This window comes from Paralichthys olivaceus, chromosome 20, assembly GCF_024713975.1.
Source record: "Paralichthys olivaceus isolate ysfri-2021 chromosome 20, ASM2471397v2, whole genome shotgun sequence".
Lineage (NCBI taxonomy): Eukaryota > Metazoa > Chordata > Actinopteri > Pleuronectiformes > Paralichthyidae > Paralichthys > Paralichthys olivaceus.
The window spans coordinates 3,638,418-3,662,148 of NC_091112.1; the positions used below are offsets into that span (position 1 = coordinate 3,638,418).

Consider the following 23,731-nt stretch of genomic DNA (forward strand, 5'->3'; position numbering starts at 1 on the left):
AAAACAAATCCAGAGCTTGTATTTTTTTTTTTTTAATCTGAAATAAAATGATACAAGGGTTTCACAAAGGTGGGATGTCACAACATGTTCCCACCAAGCATATCAACAAAAAAACAGTATGCTTCTACATGTGATTAAAAAAGGCTAAAGACACACACACACACACATAGACACACACACACACACCATATCATCATTTAAACTTATAAAACTGAGATTTCACCCTGTTATTATACAAACACCTCCGTACGAGACGTCTCTAATGAGAAAATATGTTGAGTAAGGACCAAATGAAATGGAGTAGCATGATCATAAAAGACATCAAGCGTGAGTGCCTGGTTTTCTACAGCTATTTATCAAAAAACAGGAGGCGGGGGCAGCGTTTGGGGGTTTGGGGAATGTAGATGAAGGACAGCGGGAGACACTGGGATAAGGGCTCATGACAAACAGTCCACGATCTGAACTAGGAACGGGAGCGAGAACGAGACGGGGAGCGGGATTTTGAGCGGGACTCTGATCGTGAGGCGGACCGGGAGTGCGAGCGGGCTTTGGCAGGTGAGGGAGAACGGGATTTGGATTTAGACCTGGATTTGGACCTGGCTCTGGATTTGAGGTCGACGGGGCTGCGGGAACGGGAACGAGAGCCCCTCTCAGGCTCGCCTGCCTCGTCGTCACTCTTGGGCGGCTTGCGGTCCTTCGAGCCAGATTTCCTAGAGCGATCTTTCATTCCTGATCTAGAACGAGACCTGGAGCGAGAGCGGGATCTGGACTGGGAATCCTCTTTCTTTATCTTCTTCCCGTCTTTCTTGCTCTTTTTGCTCTTGGGGCTGCGACTCCTGCTGCGATCTTTGTTCTTCTGAGCACCGTTGCTGCGCTCCTCTTCCTCCTTCTTGATCTTACCCTTATTTTTCTTGCTGCGAGATCGGCTGCGGGACTGTGATGCTGCCCTGTGGACAAAAATCAGAACAAAATGTTATATTTCATTCTTGAAATTTAAGACTGTGAAATTCAGTAACGGTATCAGATCGGAAAAGGCAGATACCCAGAGTTGAAGTAAGAGTCAGACTGGTGCATATCTAGTAACACCCTTGACCATATTGTCCTCTGATAGATTTCTCACCTGGAGTGCGAGCGGCTGCGACTGCTGCTCTCACTGCGGCTGCGGCTCTTGCGAGACCGGCGGCTCCTGGAGCGAGACCTGAGACGGGGGGGAACGGTCAGCAAAAATCAGTCAACATTGATTTTTATGGCGTTCTTTTACCTTCTCTAATGTTCACACCTATTTGTTTCTGTGACGTACAGCCTGACTTTCACAGGCTGTTTTTCTGTTTGGAATCATAAAAATATATAGATAGGAAGTCAGGTTTAACTGCAGTGATGTGTCTGACCTGGAGTGGCTGCGACTGCGGGAATAAGAGCGGCGGCGCCTGGCTCCCGGTCGGTCCTCGATGAGCCGGATCTTTCTGCCGTTCACCTCTGTGCCGTCCAGCTTCTCCAGAGCCCTCTTCATGTCAGAGTAGAGCCTGAACTCTATCACCCCCTCATTCTTCCGGCCCTTGTGGGTGTCGGCGTAAGTCACCTCCCCTGCCTGCCTCATGTAGTCCTTCAGAGACAGGGGAAAATCACAATCAGCTTAATCTAAAAGTCAAAGCAGTTTGTAAATTCTGTGTTTTTAGTTTGCGTCATCTGTGTAAGAAAACACCAAACGTCTTACCTTTAAATCCTGCCAGCTGCAGCGGCTGGAAAGATTCTCAACAATGAGCCGATAATCTGTCCTTATCGGTGGACCATATCTGTCTCTTCCCCAGCGCCCATATCCACCTTTCAAGGTAACAAGGAAAGAACAGCAAAAATGAGGACCAGACACAAACTGAGATGATGCAGTCACACTACACTCCAAGCTAGACCCTACTAAATATATTTATATTCTCTTGGGAAAAGGGAAAAAAAATTACAAAAAAAATATTTAAATCCTTCAAAAAGTATATTCCTATTAATTAAAAAACCTTAATCAAAAGCCTAAACCTATATAACAATTTTAGCTGATAAAAGTTTAGAAACGCTCAATAAGCCAATAATCTTAAGAAAAAAAAATCTTATTCAAGAACATAACTGATCGAGGAAGTACTTACGGTGAACTAAATCAAGTTTCTAAGCTAACCTATCTAAAACATTTCACTGTTACAAAACATGTTCTGTTTTCAGGCACCTATAAAAGCTGAACCCACATCTGTTCCTAACCCCATGGCATCCTCACCACCCGGCCTGGGCCTAATGGGAAAAGCGGTCTTCATTCACAATGGCTCCCTTTTTTGGTCTGCCCAGGGGCCCAGAATGGTCAAACCACACTCTTGGAAAGGGGGGACACCATGGCCAGCAATAGGGGCAGGCAGTCAGCAAAGGACTCTTTCAATTAAAACATTGAGGTTCTTTGTTAAATCTTTACCTTTAAATTGACAGTCATTTTAAATAAAAAAAAATGGAATAAGACATCAGTAGATTACAAGATATTTGACAATCAGATGGTTATTTTACAATATTGATATCAAGACAGTTATATTCCTTTCTATCAGTAAGCCATTTCCCCAGCACATATTCACAACACATGGAAACCCAAACATTGTCAAGTCATTGGTGGCTCTGGTGCACACACATGAAATCATGTCATGTACTGATTAGGAAACCTCCACCCAGTTATACTACTCTATTAGATGAAAGAGCCGCTAAGCGCTGTAGTGAGTGCTGCTCTCCTATTTGCATGACAATATAAAAAAGAAAACTTTGAAATTAATAAAACTGAGACACACCTAAACAAGCAATCATAAAACAGGAGGAGTCATTGAAACCAGGACAATAAGACTGGGGAGACGTCCACAATACTACGGTTACAGTTGCAGTGGTTGCGCTTGACATCCACATTACTCCGGAGTTTTCCAAAACCTAAAACGAAGAGATATGGAAATGCTGCTGACCCCGTTGTAGTTTGATGACTTCTGGGTGGCATTGTGGTCTGTACGGGTGATAGTAACAGTTTCACGTTGTCTGTGGTCCAAGAAAAGAAGTCCCATGTATTATTGTCTGTGCATCATCATGTATGGGAAAATACTTGTTGTTGTATTGCAGTATTAATATATCACCATCCTGGCCTATATCAACACATTCATTACGCTTGAGGTATCATCTACAGAATCAAGTGTCACATCCAGATGATCCCTGAATTGTTGAATGCACAGCAGCCACCAAGGACGAGCTTAAAAATGTTGCCCCTTTAAAATTTAGATCAATGAATCCCTGTAATGAATGAAATCTCTCACCAAATGACATCATTCATGTGAAATGACGAAAATACTCTTCTCGACACTTACTCCTTCCGCCACCATAGCCTCCATCACGACGGGGTCCCTTGGTGTGTTCCACAATGACCCTCTCTCCACACAGCTCTTTGCCGTTCAGGTCATACACCGCATCGTCTGCGTCACGGGGGTCATCAAATTCAACAAACCCATACCTACAGCAGGGGGGGGGACACGTGGTTACAACACAGCACAGTTTACAAAACACAGTGAGGGTCAGGACGGCACAGACTCAAGCTCACAGACTTTTAACAACAGGGAGGACACAGCTTCTGAAGATACTGTTGACAAAGAAATATAATCGAGGTTTGACATTTAGAGTAACCTCTACTATAAATAACTACGATATGAATCAAAACATATATAAAGATCATTTAGAGCAAGCATGAAAGTACAAAGAGAGCATAAATATACATGTAAACAGTGGACGGTGCAGTGTTAATGGCCCAACATACAGATCTAACAGAAAGTGTTGGAGCATTACGTGATTGAATCATAGTGATGGTGTAAAACAAAAACAAACATCAGAACACACAGTTTAGAAAAGTGGGAAGATTGTCGTCAACCAATCGCTGCAGGTCTGACCACATAAACGCACGAGCTAAAGAGGAAGTGTGAGCGTGCAGCAGAAACCGTGTTTCACACATTTTAACGACATGTGCACGACACTCGGGGTCTCTCCGACCCGCGGCGTTCACACGTGCGAGTTTTGCATGACACACAAACAACCTCCCGTTACGTTGCCACGTCTGACGTGAAGCTAACCGCTGCTAACCGCGGCGGAGAGCAAACGACGATCACGGCGAGGGTCGCCCATGTCAACACGAGCATCGATAAAACACCGAGAAACACGTGTTTGACGAGAACTAACACATCGGTGCGGATTTAATCACGAGATACGCGGCGGCGGGTGTAGCATTAGCATGCTAGGTCCGTTAGGGAGGCCCGTGCTGCGGTCGGTGTCCGCGGCCCGTTAGCTTCACCGGGATAAAGGTCAGATACAGACGGGTGCGTCGTTACCCGTTCTTCAGGTCGACCTCCAGGATCTTCCCGTAGCCTTTAAAGAACCTCTCCACGTCCTTCTCCCGCGCTCGGTAGCTCAGTCTGCCGATGTACACCCGCGACATCTTGTTAGCTCGTGTGCTAAACGTAGCTTGAGGCGAGCGGGCACGGCGGAGGCTCATGCACGCGCTTCCACTCACACAATAGGTCGCGACGACAGGAGGCGTGGCTTCATCAGGAAGCGGGGAGGAGGTTTCTGGTGTCCCGAGTTCAGACTGTCAGGCTCAGCTTGTGACCGGCAGGCAAGACCTTAGGGTAAAAAAAAAAAAAATAGACCCGGGGGGCCAATAATGCGAAACCGGGATAAGTGACAGAGTGTTAGCACGGCTGGGACGCTGCGTTGTTGTGGAGTGGTTTTTTTTTTTTTTTTTTGCGGGCTAAAGTAAATCTTGTTCCTGAGCAACTGGACGCAAGTAACCCGGGTTATACTTGGGGAGTGACGTCATTTCGAGGGCCGAGGTGTAATAGAAGAGGCATCATGTCGAAAACAAAGAACTGCTGTCAGTATAATACATTATTATACATTATAATACATTATTATACATTATAATACATTATTATACAATATAATATAATGTAATAAGTGTATTTTACAGACTGTTTACTATGGAACACTTCGGGGGTCTTGAACTGTTCGACGTGTATAATCCGCGGTGGGCGGGGTTAAGGGCTGCACACACACACACACGCAGAGCTGTTTCAAGCTCACCCGCCGCCCCTCGGTGCTGTTCCCCCGGTGCTCCGAACTTTTTCCGCCGTCTTCCTTCCACCAACGTCCGCTGCGGGTTAATGTCGCTCCGGTGGCGGAGGTTGCCGCGGTCGCTCAGTCGGTAGAGTCCAGAGAACTCGCTCCTTCAATGGGTTGAGGAGCGAGTGTGTGTTCGCGGTGGGTGGGTGGGGGGGGGGAGAACTAACGGTGCTCGGCGTTAGCTCCGTGCTAGCTTCGCAGCAACAGGTCGGCTAGTCCCCCGGGGGCTCGAACATGGAGCGCTCGGTTTTCTCGAAATACTCCTGGATCGACTTCATCTTCTCGGTGATCGGAGTGTGCACCTTCCTGGTGGACTGGGGATCGGACGTGTGGGTGGCCACCGAGTTTTACTGCCGCGGGGACCTGCTGTGGTTCGCGGTGCTGGTCGGCCTCATGGTCCTGTCCTCGGTCGTGGTCCAGATGTTCAGCTGGTTCTGGTTGAAGTACGACCGGGAGCTGCCCGGGTTCAGCAGCCGCCCCGGAGCAGGGACCGTGCTGTTCGGGGACCGAGTGAAGCTCTCCTGCCTGTTACATGTGCTGCAGCTCGGCTTCCTCTGCAGGTGAGTCCCGGGGTCACTGACTTCACACAAACAATCCAGGAGTTCAAAAGAGTTGAAATCCTTCAGCCTGAAGCAGTCTGGACTGAATATTAATGATAATATAAATGTTAAAAGTATCCTGCTAGTCAAAAATAATGAGCTAGTATCTCAAAGTGAATAGAAAGTATCTGTAGTACCTCAAAATAACAACCTAGTGCCTCTAATTAATGAGAGAATGACTCACTAACTCATAATTATTGCAGAATTCTCCCTGTTGATTGAAGATAACAAGACGTTTTATGACATCAGACTTCTAATTTTATATTTATTAATACTTTATGAACTCAATGCGAAGTGTCAGCTGGTGAATCAGCTGATAATGAAATCCGTAGTTGCTTCTTTAATTTATGTTTAGAGAACTTTATCTCAGACTTGTCAAGGGAAAAATGAGTTTCATCAGTAGTTAGCATGAAATAAAGTGATGCAAGTCCACGGAGGTAAAATATCCCCAAATAAGGAATACAAATTCTTTTGTGTTTGTCCGATGATGCAAATAGTTTAGTTTTAGGCAATTTTACTTCAAACATTTCCTAAGTGATTGGTTGAAATAGCTGCTGTTATTTTTTCTTCACCACTATTTCACCTTCTCTGCTTCCGTATTTCACTCTCTGCTTATGACTCCCAAAGAGAAACTCAACCAGCGAAGCAAGTAATGATATTTGTCAGGTTTTGAATGTAAATCAGGTTTGGCAACTAACAAATCTAGTGAACCAGAAGAGAATTAGATTCTTAAAATGCAGTGAGTTAAACGGGCTATTGCTTCTTTTCTTTGGAGAAGCTGCGTGGGTTTGGTTTGTGACATTCTCACAGTCTGAATCATGCAACAGCTCCTTTCTGACTTGTTCACCCATGCAGGCACATCTCCGCCATACGCCAAGGCTTCAGGGTTTGGTGGCGGAAAGAGGAAGGGTCGGAGTACGCAGTGTACCTGACACATGACCTCAGCATGCTCCGACTCATCGAGACGTTCTGTGAGAGCGCTCCCCAGCTCACCCTCATGATCTATGTCATGCTGCGCACCAACAAGGCTCGGACTGTTCAGTGTGAGTTCCTCTTTGGTTTGATTTACCTACAAGCAAATACATTATTGAGCGTGACTCAAATAAAGCTAGAGGGTTGAGGTTTCTCACAGCTCTCTGTCAGGGTCATGACATGTGCGTTGGTTATGTTCACTTCCTCTTGGTTGCTGCACTTATAGTTGAACTTCTGTTTTTTGTAGTTGTGAGCATTGCTGCGTCAACCACCTCCATAGCCTGGATGGTGGTGGACTACCACCGCTCCCTGCGCTCCTTCCTCCCAGACAAAGCCAAGCAGGGCTGGGGTTCCTCCTTGATCTACTTCCTGTGGAATCTGCTGCTAATCGCCCCCCGTGTGGCAGCGCTCGCTCTGTTTGCCTCTGTCCTGCCCGGGTACATCGGCGCCCACTTTCTCATGCTGTGGTTTGTCTTTGTGTTGTGGGCCTGGCAACAGAGGACGTACTTCATGGACAGTGTGGGTGGCGAGTGGCTCTACAGGGCCACCGTAGGACTCATTTGGTACTTCAGTTGGTTCAATGTAGCAGAGGGTCGGACGAGAGGCAGGAGCCTCGTCTACCATTCCTTCATTACCACTGATGCAGGAATCCTGCTGGTGACCTGGTGGTGCTACAGAGACCCTGTCCAGACAGAGTCTTACGCCCTGGCTCTGATCATCACTCTACCTCTCACCTACCTCCTTGGACTGCTCTTCAAGACCGTCTACTACTGCTGCTTCCACCCCAAACTGTGGAGGCCCCCGATGAGGGACCCCGGGCTGCCCCATGATCTGCCTGATGCTGAAGTGTCCTTCAGAGACATTACCATCCAGGACGGCACGCTGTCCTCCCAGCTGTTAAACAAACGGATGGCCTGCCACGCCTCAAACTTTTACTCTGAGCCGGAAGTCGTTGGGACAGACGGACAAAACCAATAAAGCAGAATCACCATGATGTCCATGATGTCTGTGATGTCACAGCAAATCGTATTTTACTGATAAATGGAGTGTTGTCCATCTCCATCAGTCCAACTCTGTTTCCTATGCTCAGTTTAAACCACAGATATAATGAAGAAGGAACGAAATGAAACCAAAACATCCTCGATGCGAGCACTGCCATCGTGTCAATGACGTCATCTTTATATCTGACCTGATTTGAACCAACAAGCTCACAAATAAAAAAACAGATTCAGGTACTTTATACAAACACCTCATATTTACGAAGGCTCAATACAAACACTGCAATATATCTCAACTGTACTTGAAGTTACTGTAATATAAGCTAATCTTTTGAAAAATGCTAATCACATTTGACAGATTTTTTTTTACCAGTGAATGTATTTTAATATCTTTGATAAGAAGTCAACTTAAACATGTTACTTTTTTATCTTTTCATATTTAGCACATTGCCAAAGATTTGTTGTGGTGTGTCAACACCTTGTTTTTCCATAATGCAAACTTTCTAATTGAGTTACTTTTGGAATTGACTTTAGATTATACGATCGTACTATTAATGGGTTCACGTGACAACAGATGTGCATTGTACTTTTGGGTTGTGTCACAGCTGCTACCACTAGAACCTTTCTGAAGGACCTTGAATGTGGATCGATTTAGATTTTCTGTGTCCTCTGAAGGACAGAAAACACATTTAACAACAGATCACTCAAACTGTTGGTGTCACAAAGTCATATTCTTGTTTAATTGTCACAAATGTTTTTTTCCTAGTTCAGTTCAAAACTCATCAAAACAAACTTTTGTGGTTTGTTTTTCATCTCATGTTTATGGGTCATACTGTGCTGAACAATTATTCTAGGTGTTCTGTTGAAATCTTTTTAAAAGTCTGTTGCCATTGTTGTTTTTGGTTTGTGTTATTTTTACATGTCGAACCTGTTTTAGTTTATTCGTTTCAGAAATGTTCAGAATGGATGTTCATCTCATTTGCTACGTGCAATTATTAAAAAAAAAAAAAAAAAAAAAAAAACACCTGTTCGAACTGTTAAATTTGTGTTTTTGCACTTTTTCCTATTTCACAGTAAAGTGACGTAACATGAATACTCCACAGGTTCTCTACAGTATGCCTTTAAGATGTGCAGAGGGAGTGGTTATGTGGGAGGGGTCGGAGTGTTTCCACACTGAACTTTGCTCTCAGAATACTTTCAGTTGTCGTTCTCTCCAGCAAGTATCAACAACTTGTTCTGGCATGTAGCTCCTCTCAGATCAACTTGTTACAGAGATAAATAACACCATGGCTGTGTTTAAGTATTCTCATGTGGACTTTGTCTTCACTTGTCTGGGTCTCGTTTTTCTGCTGCTCGACATCGTCCTGGATATCTGTGCAGTTGTGAGTTTTTACAGGGAAAAAGCCTACGTGAGTCTTGGTATCCTGCTGCTGTTCCTGCTGGGCTCGTCTGTGCTTGCACAGCTTTACAGTTGGCTGTGGTACAGCTACGAGGACTTTCACATGGATACCAAGGTTGAGAGCAAACCGAGTCTGTGGCAGCTCCGGCTTCTTCATGTGCTCCAGCTGGGAATCTACCTCAGGTTGTTCATTCATATTATAATCGTATCTCCTGTGTGTCCCACAGTATTTCAAGTTGTGTGTGAATGCAGTAAATTAAGCAGTTTGATATCAGGTTTTAAGACTAATTGTTTACACATGGATATTTATCTGCGTGCTCCACCCTGGATTTTCCCTCCCGTTCAAATGTGGAAGTATTTGTACTCATGACGGAATACCAGGTTATAGTGTGCATCCTGTCCTACTGATGTGATTTCCTCACATTCCAAAGCACTTTGTTTCTTCGAGTATTCATATTATGAAATAAAACTGGCTTTTCTTGATACTAAATTGCTTTTCATCCCCAAATGAAACTTTCAGCATGACCTGAAACTAAAATTTACTCCCTTGTGACACTAAAGAAGCCAAATGTTGACTGGCACCAGCTTCTCTAACATGGATTTCCTAGTTTCCCCAGTGTTCAGTGAAACTCAATATATATTCTTTATATGTTTGTACAGCTTGACTGATGTCGACCACATATATAGAACTTGAACTAAGAAAGTATATGTAATGTCAAATGTAAACATAAATGTGCATCTCTTCTGAAATTATTTATTCGATAAAATAGGATTTATCGTGGGATTAACTTGTTCTCTCTCCTCTCAGGCATGCGGGCGTCATTGAGGTTTCTGTCTCGAACCCCGGGGACGTCGCGGTGTACCTGAGCCACGACCTCAGCATGCTGCGGCTCATTGAGGCGTTTTCGGAGAGCAGCCCTCAGCTCGTGCTCATGCTCACCATCATTCTGCAGCGCTGGCAGCTGGACCCTATTACAGGTGTGTTGTCGTGGTGATGTGGGGCAGAAAACTTCCAAGAACAAATTTGAGAGTTTCACAACATTTAAAATAAGATCGGAGTATAAAGCATATAAAGAGGATATAAAGGGTCTAGAAGTCAGTGGTTTAATGTAACTTAGTACATTTACGTGTAAGTACTTAAGTGTCATTTGAGGTCTGAATATTTTTTTATTCTCTAATTCTTGCTTCTCTGTGGAGTTCAATACTTAAACCTAGTAAAGTGAAAACAGATTTAATACACAAAACGGTGAGAAGGTACCGGATCACTGAGCAGAAAGGTTAAAGGTTAAATGGTTTTCTTGCTTCAGTCCAACATGGACCTCAGTGTTTCATCCTCTCTAAGATTCTGCCTCTTGAACTCTTCTCCTCCTTCAGTGCTGAAGGCCATCGGCTCAGCCTCAGCCATCGCATTCAGTTTGACCATGTACCACCGCTCCCTGCGCTCCTTCCTGCCCGAAAAGGAGAACCAGCAGGTGATCTCCTCGGTGGTCTACTTCCTCTGGAACCTGTTCCTCCTCATGTCTCGCCTCGTCGCCCTCGCCCTCTTCGCCTCCGTGCTGCCCTGCTTCATCTTCAGCCACTTCTTTTGCTCCTGGCTGGTTTTGTTCTTCTTCGCCTGGAGATCCAAGACCAGCTTCATGGATACCCCCGGTGCAGAGTGGCTTTACCGAGCCACTGTGGGCCTCATTTGGTATTTCTCCTGGTTTAACGTGGCGGAGGGGAGGACGAGGACGAGGACTCTGCTCTACCACACTTACATACTGCTGGATGTCTCCCTCCTCTGCAGCCTGTGGTGCTGGACGATTACAACAGAACCATCTCATTGTGGAACATCCCTCTTTTATCCTCTAATCACAGCTGTCAGTGTCGTTTCTGTTTACGTCCTTGGCCTCTTATTTAAAATCATTTATTACAAGCGCTTCCACCCAAACCTCAGCAAAGAGCAGTTAAATAGGGTCACGGCTGAGACGACCAACAATGGAGCTGTGGTACCAGTGGATCAATCACCTTCTCGTGACGAGGTGGACAGAATGCTGGACGACCCCTCAGATGCTTCATATTCCGCCGTGCCTCAGATCGTCGTCTTGAGGGGGTTGTCACATATAGATGTTACAGATCGCTACGCGCCCAGCCCACCACCGCCCACCGCTGTCCGCTGCAATAAAAGAATGAGGAAGATGGCTGAGAACTTCTACTCCTGACCGGCCGTCACTTGACATCCACACAGGACTTGAGGTTGGAGAGAGACATGAGTCATGCAGATGTCTGTCAGCACGCCTGCTTCACTGAGGTCACAGGGCTGAGTGTGGGACGGACTATGACCTGTTCACACGCTGATTCAAACTCATGAGACACCACTGAGGTCCAAGTCGAGGCGGCTTCATCCTCGCAGGCACTTTGTGGTGTTCCTGTCCACAGACTGTCTGCTACCGTTGTTCCACTGATGTTGTTATTGTGTCTTTCCCAATCTATCATCATCGTTATGGATAAAACAGTTCGCACACCCAGATTTATAGGTTTATATCAAACAAATAATAAAGACAAACTTGAGTCTGAAACTTTAAAATTTATTTACATCGTTTTGAGAGTCTCAGGTTCAGACAAACCTTACAGGACTGTGTCGAGGGACTGAGGGGAAAATAGTGATTGTTGTAATTAAATTAGCATTAATGATGATGATAGGGTTCAGTTTACAGGGTCACATTCAGGCTCTGTACTCGCAGCCTCACAAGTCCTTGAAAATGAGATGAAATACTTAAAAAAAGATAGAAAAATAAACAAGACAGCATTTCAAAATCAACATCAGTATTTGGCATTAAAAAGAAAAAGAGGACACGTCTAAGAATATAGACCCTTAAATGTTGCATGGTCGTCGTTTTTGAAGGCCATGACAAGGCATGCAAAGTAAAGAAAGAGATACGGAGAGATTGCATATGGTCTCATGGTTTCTCAAATGTGTGTCAGGGCTAATGATCCCATTTCTCCCTCAGACTCGGCGGTACGACACCGAACGATCGAAAAGCACGGCCTCTTAAAATGTGCCTCTCTCTATCGTAATCCGACCTGCATTAAAAAAAAAAAACACCATGTATGACAGGTTGTGATTGTCTAAGCAATGCAGTGTTTTCACAGCAGCAAAATAAACACTCCTTTAAAAAAAAGAGGCTTAAAGGATGATGTGACTGTTGACAAATGAGATTTTCACCAGTGAAACTGTCAAAAACGATTTGGATCCATTAGCGCAGACACAGAGCAATCAACACCAAACGCTCTTTTTCTAGGAGACCTTTTTAAATACAGTGCAGACAGGACAGTTCAATGAAAAAGTCTAACTCAATAACAAAAAAGAAATATTGGATGAAAAGAAAATAACACTTTGGATAGTATAACAATGCAGTGATATATGTATCAAACACAAACTCTTACACACAGTTCCCTTTGAGATTATGCGTACAGATGATGGTTAAAAGGCACAATATAAATATGAACAGTCACACGAGACACAAACGAGTAACACAGAAATACACATTCGTAACGGTCGAGCTGCATGTGTGTAAAATCTTCTTCGGGCTCAGTATTGTTCAGTCGTAATCTCAGATTCAGGGAAGTTGTTGCCACCTCCCACTCCCCTCGCCATTTTCAACAAGCAGCTGAAAAAAAAAAAATCCCTTTGAATTACAGTTAATGAGCAAAGAAGAAATGTATTGCACAGTCGTCGACGCTGCCCCGCCCCCCCCGCTTCGGGTACGACTTTAAGAAGTTGTGGGTCGCCGTGATGAAAATTCAAAGCGGTACAAGTCATTGTGGGGGAAGTAGTTTTAAAGGATTAACAAACTGAAGTGACTAGTCGGCAACTATTTGGATGTTATTACCATCATCTGAGAAGCTGGAGCCAGATCTCCTGATTTAAGATAAATCGATGATCAAAATATTTGCTAATAAATCTAAATAACTGCTTTAGACAAAAACGATGTGAGAACCTTTTATCAATTGATTATGAAAATAACAGTTGCATCCATAGTTTTAAATAACTGTTAAAACAAACGACAGCTAAATAACATATAACCTGATAGAGAAGCTGAGAAAACGCCAATGTAAACAATACGCAACTTACTTTTAGGTAAAATGATCGTCAATTTCATCAACAATGCATTTCTGCTTTTGTAGCCACAAAAAAAAACAACAACCCAAAAGAATATTGAAATGAAATCTGTATTAAATCATGTAGGACCTCCCTTCTCTTAACTGAGCTCTGGAGTTCAGAAATCTATCCCTGGCTTCACACGTTCTCCGTCTTAAAACACTCGAGCGTTCAGATGTGGATCAAGTGTGATAGTTTGCAGGGTCACATTATCCTTATTCACATCTTAAAACCACGTCAACGCTAAATGATTTATGAAACCGATAAATACGATACACTCATCTCAACACCTCTTTTAAATTTTTGATCGAAGTTCGTCTCCTCGTGGGATTTCAAGGACACTTGGGACCAAAAGACAGGAAATGTTACAGATAATTGTCGTCGTCCTGTGAAAACCACACATCTCCAAAACGCCACGAGCGGAGACGGTTATCAGTTTCATGTCAAAGAAATTTTCAGGCAAAAGACGGCTTTTTATATCACTTAGCTTAAGAAAGAAGACGGAGGGAAATAAATCTTATTCTACTACATTATCGATTTGAAGCAGGTTATAATATACGGATATTATCCTCACACAGGGAAAGAGACAAAATGAAGCACACTAGTTGATTTCTGAGAATGCTGTTGATGGACGCACTTGTCCAACAGCTGGGAGAGGTTGAAATACATTGAGGATGGTGGTGAAGAAGTGTTTGTTCATCCAAGAGCACGTCTAGAAACCTGTGATCCTCGGCACATGCTTGCTGACCACATATCACACACACACACACACACTGGGGGTTGAAACACAGCGAGGAGCTCAGCTGACTGACGTGTGGTTTGATCAGGGGAGCAGCAGACGTCTTTTCTTTAAAATAAAAAAATCCCAACACGTACCTTGTGCTCAAAATCAGACTGGCTACGCTAAATAAAAAAAAAAAAACATACGTTATTATTTGATTCTTGACGACGGTCAGTAACTTGAAGGTCAGTGATTTGCAAAGGCAACTACAAAATGACTTGAAGTCTTTGAACGAGTGCACAACCGCCCAATGTTGGCGTTGATATTATTCTTTCAAAGAACACAGAGTCTAAATAAAAAGCTAGAACTACTCAGGAGAACGATGTTTAAGAAGAATGGCCCTTTGGTTGTTAATGTCCAGAAAGAAAAGGAAATATAAAAATAAAGAGGAGAGCGTTTGCTGCAGGAGATTTTCATATTAAACAAAGAAAATGAGGCCAAAGACCGAGGAGGAGGAGAAAGTTAAAATCTGTTTTCCCTTCTGTTTCCAAATCAGTGCCAGTCTCAGCCGTGGTGAGGTTAGCTGCCGAAGGGGGAGTGCCAGACGTGAGGAACCTTAATTCAGCCGACGGCTGCGTCCAGTCTGTTACTCACAGTCAGCTCCGACCCAAAGTCCGTCTCAGTACATCTACCATCACACACCCAGTCATTCGTCGTCCGTGAGAGCGGACAGGCGTTTCTAAAATGCGAGTGTGTATTGTTGGGGTTCTGAAGGATTTTTTCACGCAGTGCCACTCCATGAGCCAACAGGACGACGGCTACATTTTCCCTTTTAGCGCGCGCCATTCAACGTAGCCGCTTCTTTACAAGAAGTCCAGTTCCAGCGCTTGGTGCAGGGACACGAGGTCGCCGTGAGTGGAGATCCGCCAGAAAGGCATGTTGTGCTACAGAGAGACAGACAAGAACAATATTTAGAAAAGAAACGTCTGACTGACACTAATGGACGGAGATAGTAAAGAGACACGTCAATTTAAATCTACCTGTTTTGCTGCAAACTCCTCGTCTCGACCGTCACCGATCACCACGTAAGTAACTTTCTTCCCGAAGCGAGAAATGATCCTCTCAAAGCAACTTTCTTTTCCTGCATGAAGGGGGAAAAAAAAACGGCTTTTCTGAAAATGACTGACTTTAGCACAACAAGAGCCTCTGAAACACGACATTTAAAAAATAAATGTCGTGCTTTGTATTACTCTACGAACCTATTTTCGTTGCGCTGTAGATATTCTCGATGGGGAAGATGTCCCCCAGGCCGTAGAGCAGGACTTTTGCCAGAGCGGGAACAAGCTGAGTGGTGGTGACCAACAGGTTCATACACTTCCCCCTGGTAGAGGGAATCAAGACATCAATTAAAGATGAAAAAGTATTAAATATTCTGCGCTGTGTTTCTGGCACTGATTAAACTATAGTGTTCAGTTCCAAAGTTCTATGGTTAGGATTATCACAGGTAGTTTTAGGATGTATTCATTGACAAAGATAAACAACACTGACACTATACGTTTGCGGAGGCTCAAAGCCAAACCTGTGGTTTTATCACAGTGGCTGTCTAACTTAAGCTTGTTGCCTCAGGCTAAATATTCATCAAACCTGGATGAGCGTGTGTAAACAGTGAAAAAACGAGTGTCAGCCAGTGAGGACAAAAACAGAACACGCTGCTTCACAGTATGATTAATGAAGACCAACACTGACAGTAACAACGCTGCCCTCTGACCTGGACTGGATGAGCAGCAGAGACTTGAGCGCTGTGCTGAGCCACGCGTCCGTTACGTTCTCGATCTCAGACTGAAGTCGTACAAGCAGCTCCCTCTTCATAGGACTCAACAGATCTGGAAAACAATAACATGCATCCATGCAGAAGATTTAGTTTATTTAGTTCTCTGTAAGTACACATCCTAAATATAACAAGGTGTAGACATCCCCGTCAGGAACAGTATGTTAACACGCTGCAGTCTTTGACTTTATCTAATGAAACTATGCTCTGTCGTGGCGATCACCGAGTTTATTTTTCTCGCGTTTCTTCCCTTTGAATCTCCAGGGTCCTGTTCTACAAAACAGGTTTAACAAACTTAACTGGCTCAACCTTGAACTCTGACTTAATAGTGTTTAACAATGAAGTGTTAAACACACAGAAAAGTCTGTAAACAAAGACTTGAGTCTCTGTTATTCCTTCATACAAACTGACCTCCAACATTTCCCTTGTAGCTGTTGTAGATCTCTTTTAGCCGGCGGTATCGAAAGGCCAGTTTACGCATCCACTCCACTCCTCCCTGGACTCCTGATGTGGTTCCTGTTGCTCCTCCACCACTGGGCCCATTAAAGCCATCGGCCAAGAAGTTGTAGTTGCTGAAAAGCAGAGAAGTTGTTGGTTAACTTGACAGATCAAAGTTCCGTAATAAGGCTGATGTATGAAGAACAGTATGTAACTCACCTCAGTTCCTGTCCATTGTCATCAGAAGCCACGTCCTCAACATGAACTTGATCACATTCCTGAAAGAAATCAAAGAGAATAATCATGTATTTCAACATCAGTGGCTAAATGGTTAAAATATAACATTAAAACGTAAAACTACGAGACTTCACAGGTAAATATACAAACATAAATGGGCAGAAACTAAAGTATGCAAACAGGATTGAGGATTGTAGCAGCTAATTAGAGTAGAAATCTGCTGAATGTTAACCTGGCAGCGTGACTGGAGTAGTTTTACTTGTTTAAAATAACAGCCTCTTCTATACACACGTCACTGTACCTCCAGGTCATTGAAGAAAAGGTGAGTGTCGGCCAGCTCAAAGATCAGCTCCTCCATCTGCAGACCCAAGTTCAACACCGTCGCTGGGTCCTGTGCAAACACCAGAAAACGAACGACATGAGTTCAGGCTGGAAACCGCGTCACACTGTTCACTTCACGTTGTATTTTGTTTTTACAGAAACAAACCTTGCCAAACTTCTGTGCATAGGAGCCGGTGAGCAGTGAATGGAATATGATGATGGTCTCATCCAGATCCCACAGAAAAATACGCTGAAAGCAGAAGTGAAAACACATTTTCATTGTTGTGAAAAAGGTAAAGACTAACTTCTACTCTAAACTACACTAATCTGCCTGGTTACCTCCAGGTCACTGTCAGCTGGTGGGGAGTTGTCAGACTTCTTGCCTTTCCCTTTAGATTTACCAACCGAGTTCCTGCGTCCGACCTCATCCTGCTCTCTGGCATCAGCAGGGAGCGCCACGCTAATGGGGAGAGCTGCTCCTACTGGGAGGTTCTCTGGTGGAGAGGCATCTTAGCATGAGATAACAGAGCAAATGATGACTCATGTTAGACTTTATCAAATTGTCTCCATCAAGCGGTGATCAGTGGTCACAAAGGATTCAAATAAATACAGACCAGAGTTATGAAGGAGTTTAATAGAGGAGGGTTAATCATGTAAAGTGAAGCGCTGAAATCACCTCTGGGAGGAAGTCCAGCTGAGGCGGCCTCCTCTGACTTCACAGCTGAATATCCTGCCACACCCGCCCCCTGCTCGTCACTGCTGGCCAGCCCGGCGGGGACGTAGCTGGGAGGCAGAGTGTAGTACTGAGAGAACTGACTCTGACCCAGAGAGTTGTAGCTGCTAAATTCCTGCAAGAGTTGGAAGAGAAAACAAGAACGTGATTTCAATACAGAGATGGAATATACAATTTGAATATGCTATCGTGCATAGCTAATAATTTATAAAAACAATGCATCTGTAAGGATTTGTGTTGTCAATACAAAAATAAAGATTATGACTGAGGCAGTATCTTCTTCTCCCTCCATCTTTGATGTGCTGTGAACAAAAACATGTGACGAAACAGCTACAGAGTTTTAACAGTCACACCAGCAGAGGCCCTACCTGTTGGGTCACTGTGGTGGAGGCTGTGGTGGTGGCTGTAGCTGAGGGGATGTTGGAGTACACACTAGATGTTGTAAAACTTGAGCCTGGAGACAAAAAGAACTCATGTAAAACAGTGCCAGAGGAAAACAAAAAAACATTTCTACACAGTGATTGAAGTGACAGAGGAAAACGGAGCTGTGCTACTGCAAGGACAAACTCGTTTATGTTCGAGTGCTTCTCCTATTTGCAGGGAGTGTGACAGCGTTATCTTGTGAGGCAGAGTGAGGTTGCAGCTTGCCTTGGCTGGGGTATGAGTAGTGCAGCTGGCCTGGCTGGGTTGAGGTATATGTGGTGCTGAAGCTGAGAAACCCAGGCTGGCCACCAGAGGGTGCCTCAGGCAGCCCTGTCTCAGTTTTTATGCCTGGCCACATAGCACCTGAAGATGGAAGAGAGCAATGGAAGCAGAAAATGTAAGAAGCGGCAAGAGGAGTGGGTCATCGAAGACTAGGGCAAAGTTAAGAAACCAGTCAGGATGTGTGGGCCTTGTGCGTTTAAGCAGAGATCAAAAGCAAACTGAGCCCAGAGCACCGAAGCACAGTGAGGCTTTTAAAGCAAATAAACTGCGGAGTGATTGTGGGTTTAGTGAGCAAAGGGTGTTAAAAAAAAAAAAAAGGGCGGTTAGAGAAGGGGGAGACTAACCAAACGGTGGGAGGCCGTAGGTTTGGCCTGTCTGGGGGAAGGCCGAGTACACAGTGGACTGGACCAGAGGAGGAAAGGCCATCTGACCGGTGTACGATGTCACCGCTGGACTGAAATGGATAGAGACAGAGAAAGGTACATTTGCATCAAACACAGCTGCAACCGCAACATATTTTCTATTAACTCTCCAGACGATGGTTTCTCTATTGATGCAGCAGAAGTCTGGTCACTACAGCAGCATTTTCTGATTAAACTGCAGTTTCCTCACCATCAAATTAGCTTTAGTCATAAATTTACACCAGCTACACTGATTTAGATCACATTCATATAACAGGGTTAAAACCCCCTTTCATTCTACACTTCCCAAAACCACTTCACTCGAGGATTCAGGTGTGTTACATCACCTTCGTTAAATGTAGCCTCCAGCCAGCTCTGCATCATTTCACCTTTCAACATTCTTCACGTCTGTGCCACATTAAAACGTGATAAGTGATAAGGAGATTGTCATTTGTTCAATGCAGTGTACTCACTTGCTTCCTTGATAAACCTGTTGGGTGTATTCAGAAGTGGCTGTTGAGTCTGTAGCTGTTAAAAAACCAAAACAAACAGTGTCAGTTTGACAGGTGAGTGGTTGTTGTGCTTCAATGTGTTGTCCAGACAGTGTTACACACCAGAATGTGCATATGAGTTCATTGTGTCGCCACAGTCTTGAGATGCTGCTCCTCTGTCTATGTCCGAATGCTCCTGATCACCTGTGATCAAAGACAGATATTTAGTGAACAGCTTATTTTCCAGGAACATTTTTGTCTGCCCTAAGCCTTTTTTTTTTCTATATACCTGGATCAAGCTGAGCGGTCGACAGTGCAGAATACGAGTTTTCCTGCTCTGAAGAACCTAAAACAGCAGCTGGACTCCCATCGTTCCCAAGAGTACTGGAAAATGCACAGTCAATTATAATAATATACAATTTCTGCAGCTTCCCTTAAGTCATCTAAAAACTAAAAGTAAATTAGGAAAAAAAAAAGGGCACATCAGATAAACAAACCACTGTGGTAAGATGTTTGAATAGCATGTTGAAAACTCAAGATTTACTGGTAATGAATATTCATTAGAATCAAAAGATAAGAAATAGATTTAAAATAAATGAACAACCTGGAATCTTTCTCCAGTCCACCATCAATCTCAAGCTTGGCTTTCTTTACCTGCACACACACACAAAACAAGTGAAAAATGATGAAAATAATAATAACTTAAAACATTTTAAGCATTTAAACATATATATATATATAGAACATTTTTTAATTCTTCTTAGAGAAACAATAACTGGCAACTATTTTGTATTTTCAGTTGTTAAATTACTGTCAAAGATTTGACCACGACAGACAACACGGCACATGTTCAGAGTCTTTTCCAGTTGAACTGAAGTCTGATACCAACCCTCAGTGACTGAAAAAAGAAAATCTAAAGCTACAACTTGAAGCGTCGTGCTACAAGAACATTATTGGTGAGTAGCGCAAGATAATAAAATAATCAAAATATTCGTCTTTATTCGAGTCCTATGAAACTACAAGATGTGAACTTGCACAACCTATATTTGATTAACTTGAAATTCATGACTTTACGCATTTATGAGACAAAAAATAAGTTAAATTTGTGGCACAATAATTTATGTAACGTTCTTTTGTGCGGACTCACCGGCAGCTCAGGCAGCTCCTGCGAGTCATCCATCTCTGCAGCGGAGCGACCCGACATGTCTGCACGCTCAGCCGACTCCCTCTACCTAAAAAGCCTGTCCGGACCCTGTACACAACCACAGGAGCAAAAAACACAAAGGCAAAGAATGAACTGCCAGGGGTTATGCCTTATGTAGTTTTCTGATGCGTGATGTCCCCCCTCCCCTTGTCCCATCGATGCACACCCCACCCACTATCGCACGCATGATCAGCGGGTAGGTGGCGGCAATGAAGGAAACGGGACACCCTGGTCTAATCTCCAGCACGAGACTTGCAGGTGAGATACATGTCAGCCTTACGCTGCTCAATGTCCCCACCATGCTTGTGTTTGCAGCGGGATTAAGGAATTGTGCCACCTTACATGTGACCGACCCTAAATTCAATGAAAACATATTCTCCAGAAGCATTAAGTGCTCAGGTGCAAGCTGTCGAATCAATAGATGTCACAGGGGGATAAGATCTAACCTCGTTTTGTCCACTGCTCGCTCAACTGGCCTTTCCCCTTGGCTGGAGAGACGGCACGTTTATCTAACTGACATAACGTAGACAGAAAGAGAAAATAGGTCAGACGGCATATTCAAAATCCTACGAATCTGTCAGGCAGTTGTTAGTGGTGCACGTTCTGTATCAAAGGTGTGCACCTGAAGTGGCTGGACCATCGGTGAACTAAAAACATATAAGATTTGAAGGAAAATATCCCCAGTGGATGTTGCACAGGTGAATAAATTAACCCACATACTTATATTCTAGCCTGTAGAAGTATAATTTGCTCTAAAAAAAAAAAACTTTAAAAAGGTGATAAAATAAATATCTACACAGCCAGGGACGGGAATCGTCAAGATTACTACTCCTACAAAGACTGTTCATCAATATGGTACTTTAAAGAGAATATTTATTACAAGAGGAAAAAAGAAATCAAGAAGAGAATCATTGCAACGCTTTATTTTCTCATAGTTACTGTAAAAAAATGTTCAGTCTTGAGCAGCAAGTGATGATTTAAAAATAAAACTTACAAAGAGCTTATTTGAATAAGTAGTTGGTTAAGTAGTAAATCAAATTTACAATTTGTAAAGCAACAAAGGCGATGTTTCGAACAAATTACGATTGCAAATAATTACTTTTACTGTCATACCTCCCCTGCAGCTGCCAATCACTACATCAACCCGTGCCCGTGTAATTGAGTTAACTGTGTGTGGACCGCAGCCTGTGCAGCATCAGTAACCAAGCCGCTCCGTCATCCAGTGTCACCTGAGGAATATCACTGCCCTGATACAGGAACCTTCGCTTCAAGTGTTGTCTGTCTTCATCAAAATGGAGGAGTATCGGGGCAGAAGGAAACCACAGACCAGGGAAACATCATGAATCTGATGTCAGAGTATGTGATCTTGGGCAGTTTTCACAATTAACTTTCTTATTATATACAGATAAATATCAGTTATTCATGAAAAAAATGTATTTGCTGTAGCCCTAATGTTATCTTTACTGCCACTATAGCCATTGTTTTTACATTATTAGAAACATTTAACTAAACTGACCTTGATGCGTGACACCTCAAATAATATTCAGGTTACAGAAGCAATTTATCAATTAAATGTCTTGTTTAGGCTCATCAACAATCCAAATCAGTTCATGATCAACACAATAAACACGGACTCTTCACACTGGAGAAGTTAATAATATATATTCAGCATCTCTGCGTTTTAACAAGTGATTAAAGGGACTGTTCGGTTATCGAAACAGTTCTCCATCAGTTTTCTGTCGATCATCTAATCGATTAATTGACTGATCTCTGCAGCTTTAACACAGAGAAATGGATCGAACTGTCTGATTGTGCACAACAATCATCTCTGTTGTATTAAATACACAAAACTTTGCCTGGGCAGGAGGCCGATGGTCACAAACACGCTCCTCAACCCCTCTCGTCTATTCCCGACACTCGTGTCTTCATCGGCATGTCTTCCAGCACATAACCGAGCCGAGGACACTTTGCGGTGAAGGTGAAGTCTGACACCGGACTGATTTCTGGAAGCAGCAGTTCCCCGGGGTTCGATTTACGATCTGAACAACGCGTCGCGTTAAATGTAAATGAGACACATTCACTGATGCATCACCAAAACCAACGGCACCGATCAAAACGTAGTACCCCGGTATTTAGACGCCACCGATCCAGCTTTCCAATAGCAACGTTAGCATCCAAATGCTAACTGTGTTACTACGCCTTGTACCTGCGGTTTACCTTTTTAAAAAACACAGGTAGCTTCAGATCACCTAGCGAACGGGGTTAGCTCCCCGCGAGGGGGACTGAGCAGCCGCCTGCACTTAGTTTGGTCCGGCCCATGAAAGTTTCCCGCTCCAGAGATTAGTCGGGACCTGTAGCCATTGGAGTGGGCACAGAAATGGCAGCGTGTGAGCGCAGCGGCTAGCGGCGGAGCTAACAGAGGAAACCAACCCCCTCCCTCCACCCCGCACAGCCCTCGACGCACACCGGGGACCCGCTGCGGCCTCACCATCGAAGGAGCGAAGGACGAGCGTCTGTTAAATCTGCGTCTTCATCTGGAGCCACAGACTCAAGCTTTGTCTGTTGTTAGGGACCACTATCTGGCAGGAAGCGGCGGTGCGTGTGGGGCCTCTGCGCATGCGCGACGCATGTCTCCCGTTTGGCGCGACAGGTGAGCGGAACGAACGCGTGTTGTTTGAACTCGTGAACCGCGATGTTCGATAAACACCGGGCTCGTGTCAGATCATGAATAAATACGCGTATCCGCACAATCTTACAGTCTTTATTTTTAAAAGCTAGCTGCGTGTTTAGCTTGAACAGGTCAGCGACTAAGTTCAAGCTAACTTTTAACTTTGGAGGATACTATGACTATAAATGTCCTTCTCTTTTTAACGGTAGACAAACTGTGGGAAATACCTTTGAGACAATAATGTTTATTTATAACCGAAGAGGATATTGTTAAGTTTGAAATAAGCTGATGTTACTTCTCTAATCAGCTGTAGAAGATGTTGTTGAAATAACAACAAGTCTCTTTAACAGTAGAAAAGTTAAAGTTAAGCTGACGTTGCTTCTCTTATTCACTGTGGAAGATATTTAACAATATTGTACGATAAGTACAGTGTGTAACAAATACACTAAAGTGTCACGTAAACCTTAAAATATATGTCCAGATATTTTGTGTTCTGTCCAGCCCGTTGACAGAAACAAGAAAGAAAGAAAGTAAATATTCACACTTTGGAATCCAGCAGTAGTAACTTATATACTTTACTTTTTATATCTATCATTTAACTTTCAAAATAGTTATCAATGAAATGTTTGTAGCTCTAAACTGTTTTTTAATTAATTGATTAACTTAAAAATGACAGCCTGCCACTTGCTTAAATTGCATTATGTCTTTATTA

General features: G+C 43.6%; 4 protein-coding genes across 13 annotated transcripts; 2 read left to right on the forward strand and 2 right to left on the reverse strand.

Moving 5' to 3' along the window:
- Positions 1-10: 10 nt before the first annotated feature.
- Positions 11-4,636, reverse strand: srsf4 (serine and arginine rich splicing factor 4). 2 transcript variants are annotated; one of them, XM_020104406.2, is made up of 6 exons: positions 4,374-4,636; positions 3,366-3,508; positions 1,715-1,821; positions 1,389-1,603; positions 1,121-1,198; positions 11-947 (listed from the first exon to the last, which is right to left on the reverse strand). In XM_020104406.2, exons 1-6 carry the CDS (start codon positions 4,535-4,537, stop codon positions 464-466), a joined length of 1,191 nt encoding a protein of 396 aa, XP_019959965.2. In that variant the 5' UTR covers positions 4,538-4,636; the 3' UTR covers positions 11-463. The 2 variants fall into 2 exon arrangements, with proteins under 2 accessions (XP_019959965.2, XP_019959966.2); XM_020104407.2 differs by lacking the exons at positions 3,366-3,508; positions 4,374-4,636 and adding an exon at positions 2,210-2,596.
- Positions 4,637-4,796: 160 nt separating this feature from the next.
- xkr8.3 (XK related 8, tandem duplicate 3) lies at positions 4,797-8,754 on the forward strand. The gene is made up of 3 exons (XM_020104405.2): positions 4,797-5,723; positions 6,618-6,805; positions 6,982-8,754. Exons 1-3 carry the CDS (start codon positions 5,398-5,400, stop codon positions 7,710-7,712), a joined length of 1,245 nt encoding a protein of 414 aa, XP_019959964.2. The 5' UTR covers positions 4,797-5,397; the 3' UTR covers positions 7,713-8,754.
- A 119-nt stretch (positions 8,755-8,873) lies between these two features.
- Positions 8,874-11,689, forward strand: LOC109640415 (XK-related protein 8-like). The gene is made up of 3 exons (XM_020104410.2): positions 8,874-9,314; positions 9,940-10,109; positions 10,506-11,689. Exons 1-3 carry the CDS (start codon positions 9,019-9,021, stop codon positions 11,330-11,332), a joined length of 1,293 nt encoding a protein of 430 aa, XP_019959969.2. The 5' UTR covers positions 8,874-9,018; the 3' UTR covers positions 11,333-11,689.
- On the reverse strand, positions 11,678-22,978 carry eya3 (EYA transcriptional coactivator and phosphatase 3). Of its 9 annotated transcripts, none has more exons than XM_069516784.1 (20): positions 22,840-22,944; positions 20,798-20,864; positions 20,295-20,399; positions 19,752-19,801; positions 19,437-19,531; positions 19,271-19,351; positions 19,130-19,184; positions 18,600-18,709; positions 18,199-18,336; positions 17,919-18,004; positions 17,494-17,665; positions 17,157-17,326; positions 16,984-17,067; positions 16,798-16,887; positions 16,479-16,537; positions 16,233-16,393; positions 15,762-15,876; positions 15,253-15,374; positions 15,034-15,134; positions 11,678-14,937 (listed from the first exon to the last, which is right to left on the reverse strand). In XM_069516784.1, the coding sequence occupies exons 3-20, from the start codon at positions 20,349-20,351 to the stop codon at positions 14,857-14,859; spliced, it is 1,827 nt and encodes a 608-aa protein (XP_069372885.1). In that variant the 5' UTR covers positions 20,352-20,399; positions 20,798-20,864; positions 22,840-22,944; the 3' UTR covers positions 11,678-14,856. The 9 variants fall into 9 exon arrangements, with proteins under 9 accessions (XP_069372885.1, XP_069372886.1, XP_069372888.1 ...); XM_069516785.1 differs by lacking the exon at positions 22,840-22,944 and adding an exon at positions 21,465-21,629; XM_069516787.1 differs by lacking the exon at positions 20,798-20,864 and having other exon boundaries at positions 17,157-17,311; positions 22,840-22,978.
- Positions 22,979-23,731: the final 753 nt, after the last annotated feature.

Bases quoted from the DNA above. Each gene is read 5' to 3' on its own strand.
- srsf4 (XM_020104406.2), bottom strand. From the start codon at position 4,537: ATGAGCCTCCGCCGTGCCCGCTCGCCTCAAGCTACGTTTAGCACACGA. The intron at 1,822-3,365 runs GTAAGTGTCGAG...TTACCTTGAAAG, and splicing joins AGGCTATGGTGGCGGAAGGA to GTGGATATGGGCGCTGGGGA. The intron at 948-1,120 runs GTGAGAAATCTA...TTTTGTCCACAG, and splicing joins CGCAGCCGCTCGCACTCCAG to GGCAGCATCACAGTCCCGCA.
- xkr8.3 (XM_020104405.2), top strand. From the start codon at position 5,398: ATGGAGCGCTCGGTTTTCTCGAAATACTCCTGGATCGACTTCATCTTC. The intron at 5,724-6,617 runs GTGAGTCCCGGG...TCACCCATGCAG, and splicing joins CAGCTCGGCTTCCTCTGCAG to GCACATCTCCGCCATACGCC. The intron at 6,806-6,981 runs GTGAGTTCCTCT...TGTTTTTTGTAG, and splicing joins CAAGGCTCGGACTGTTCAGT to TTGTGAGCATTGCTGCGTCA.
- LOC109640415 (XM_020104410.2), top strand. From the start codon at position 9,019: ATGGCTGTGTTTAAGTATTCTCATGTGGACTTTGTCTTCACTTGTCTG. The intron at 9,315-9,939 runs GTTGTTCATTCA...CTCTCCTCTCAG, and splicing joins CAGCTGGGAATCTACCTCAG to GCATGCGGGCGTCATTGAGG. The intron at 10,110-10,505 runs GTGTGTTGTCGT...CTCCTCCTTCAG, and splicing joins GCAGCTGGACCCTATTACAG to TGCTGAAGGCCATCGGCTCA.
- eya3 (XM_020104409.2), bottom strand. From the start codon at position 20,351: ATGTCGGGTCGCTCCGCTGCAGAGATGGATGACTCGCAGGAGCTGCCT. The intron at 19,532-19,751 runs GTTGTTCATTTA...TGCATTTTCCAG, and splicing joins GGACTGGAGAAAGATTCCAG to TACTCTTGGGAACGATGGGA. The intron at 17,666-17,918 runs GTAGGGCCTCTG...CAACTCTTGCAG, and splicing joins CCACCACAGTGACCCAACAG to GAATTTAGCAGCTACAACTC.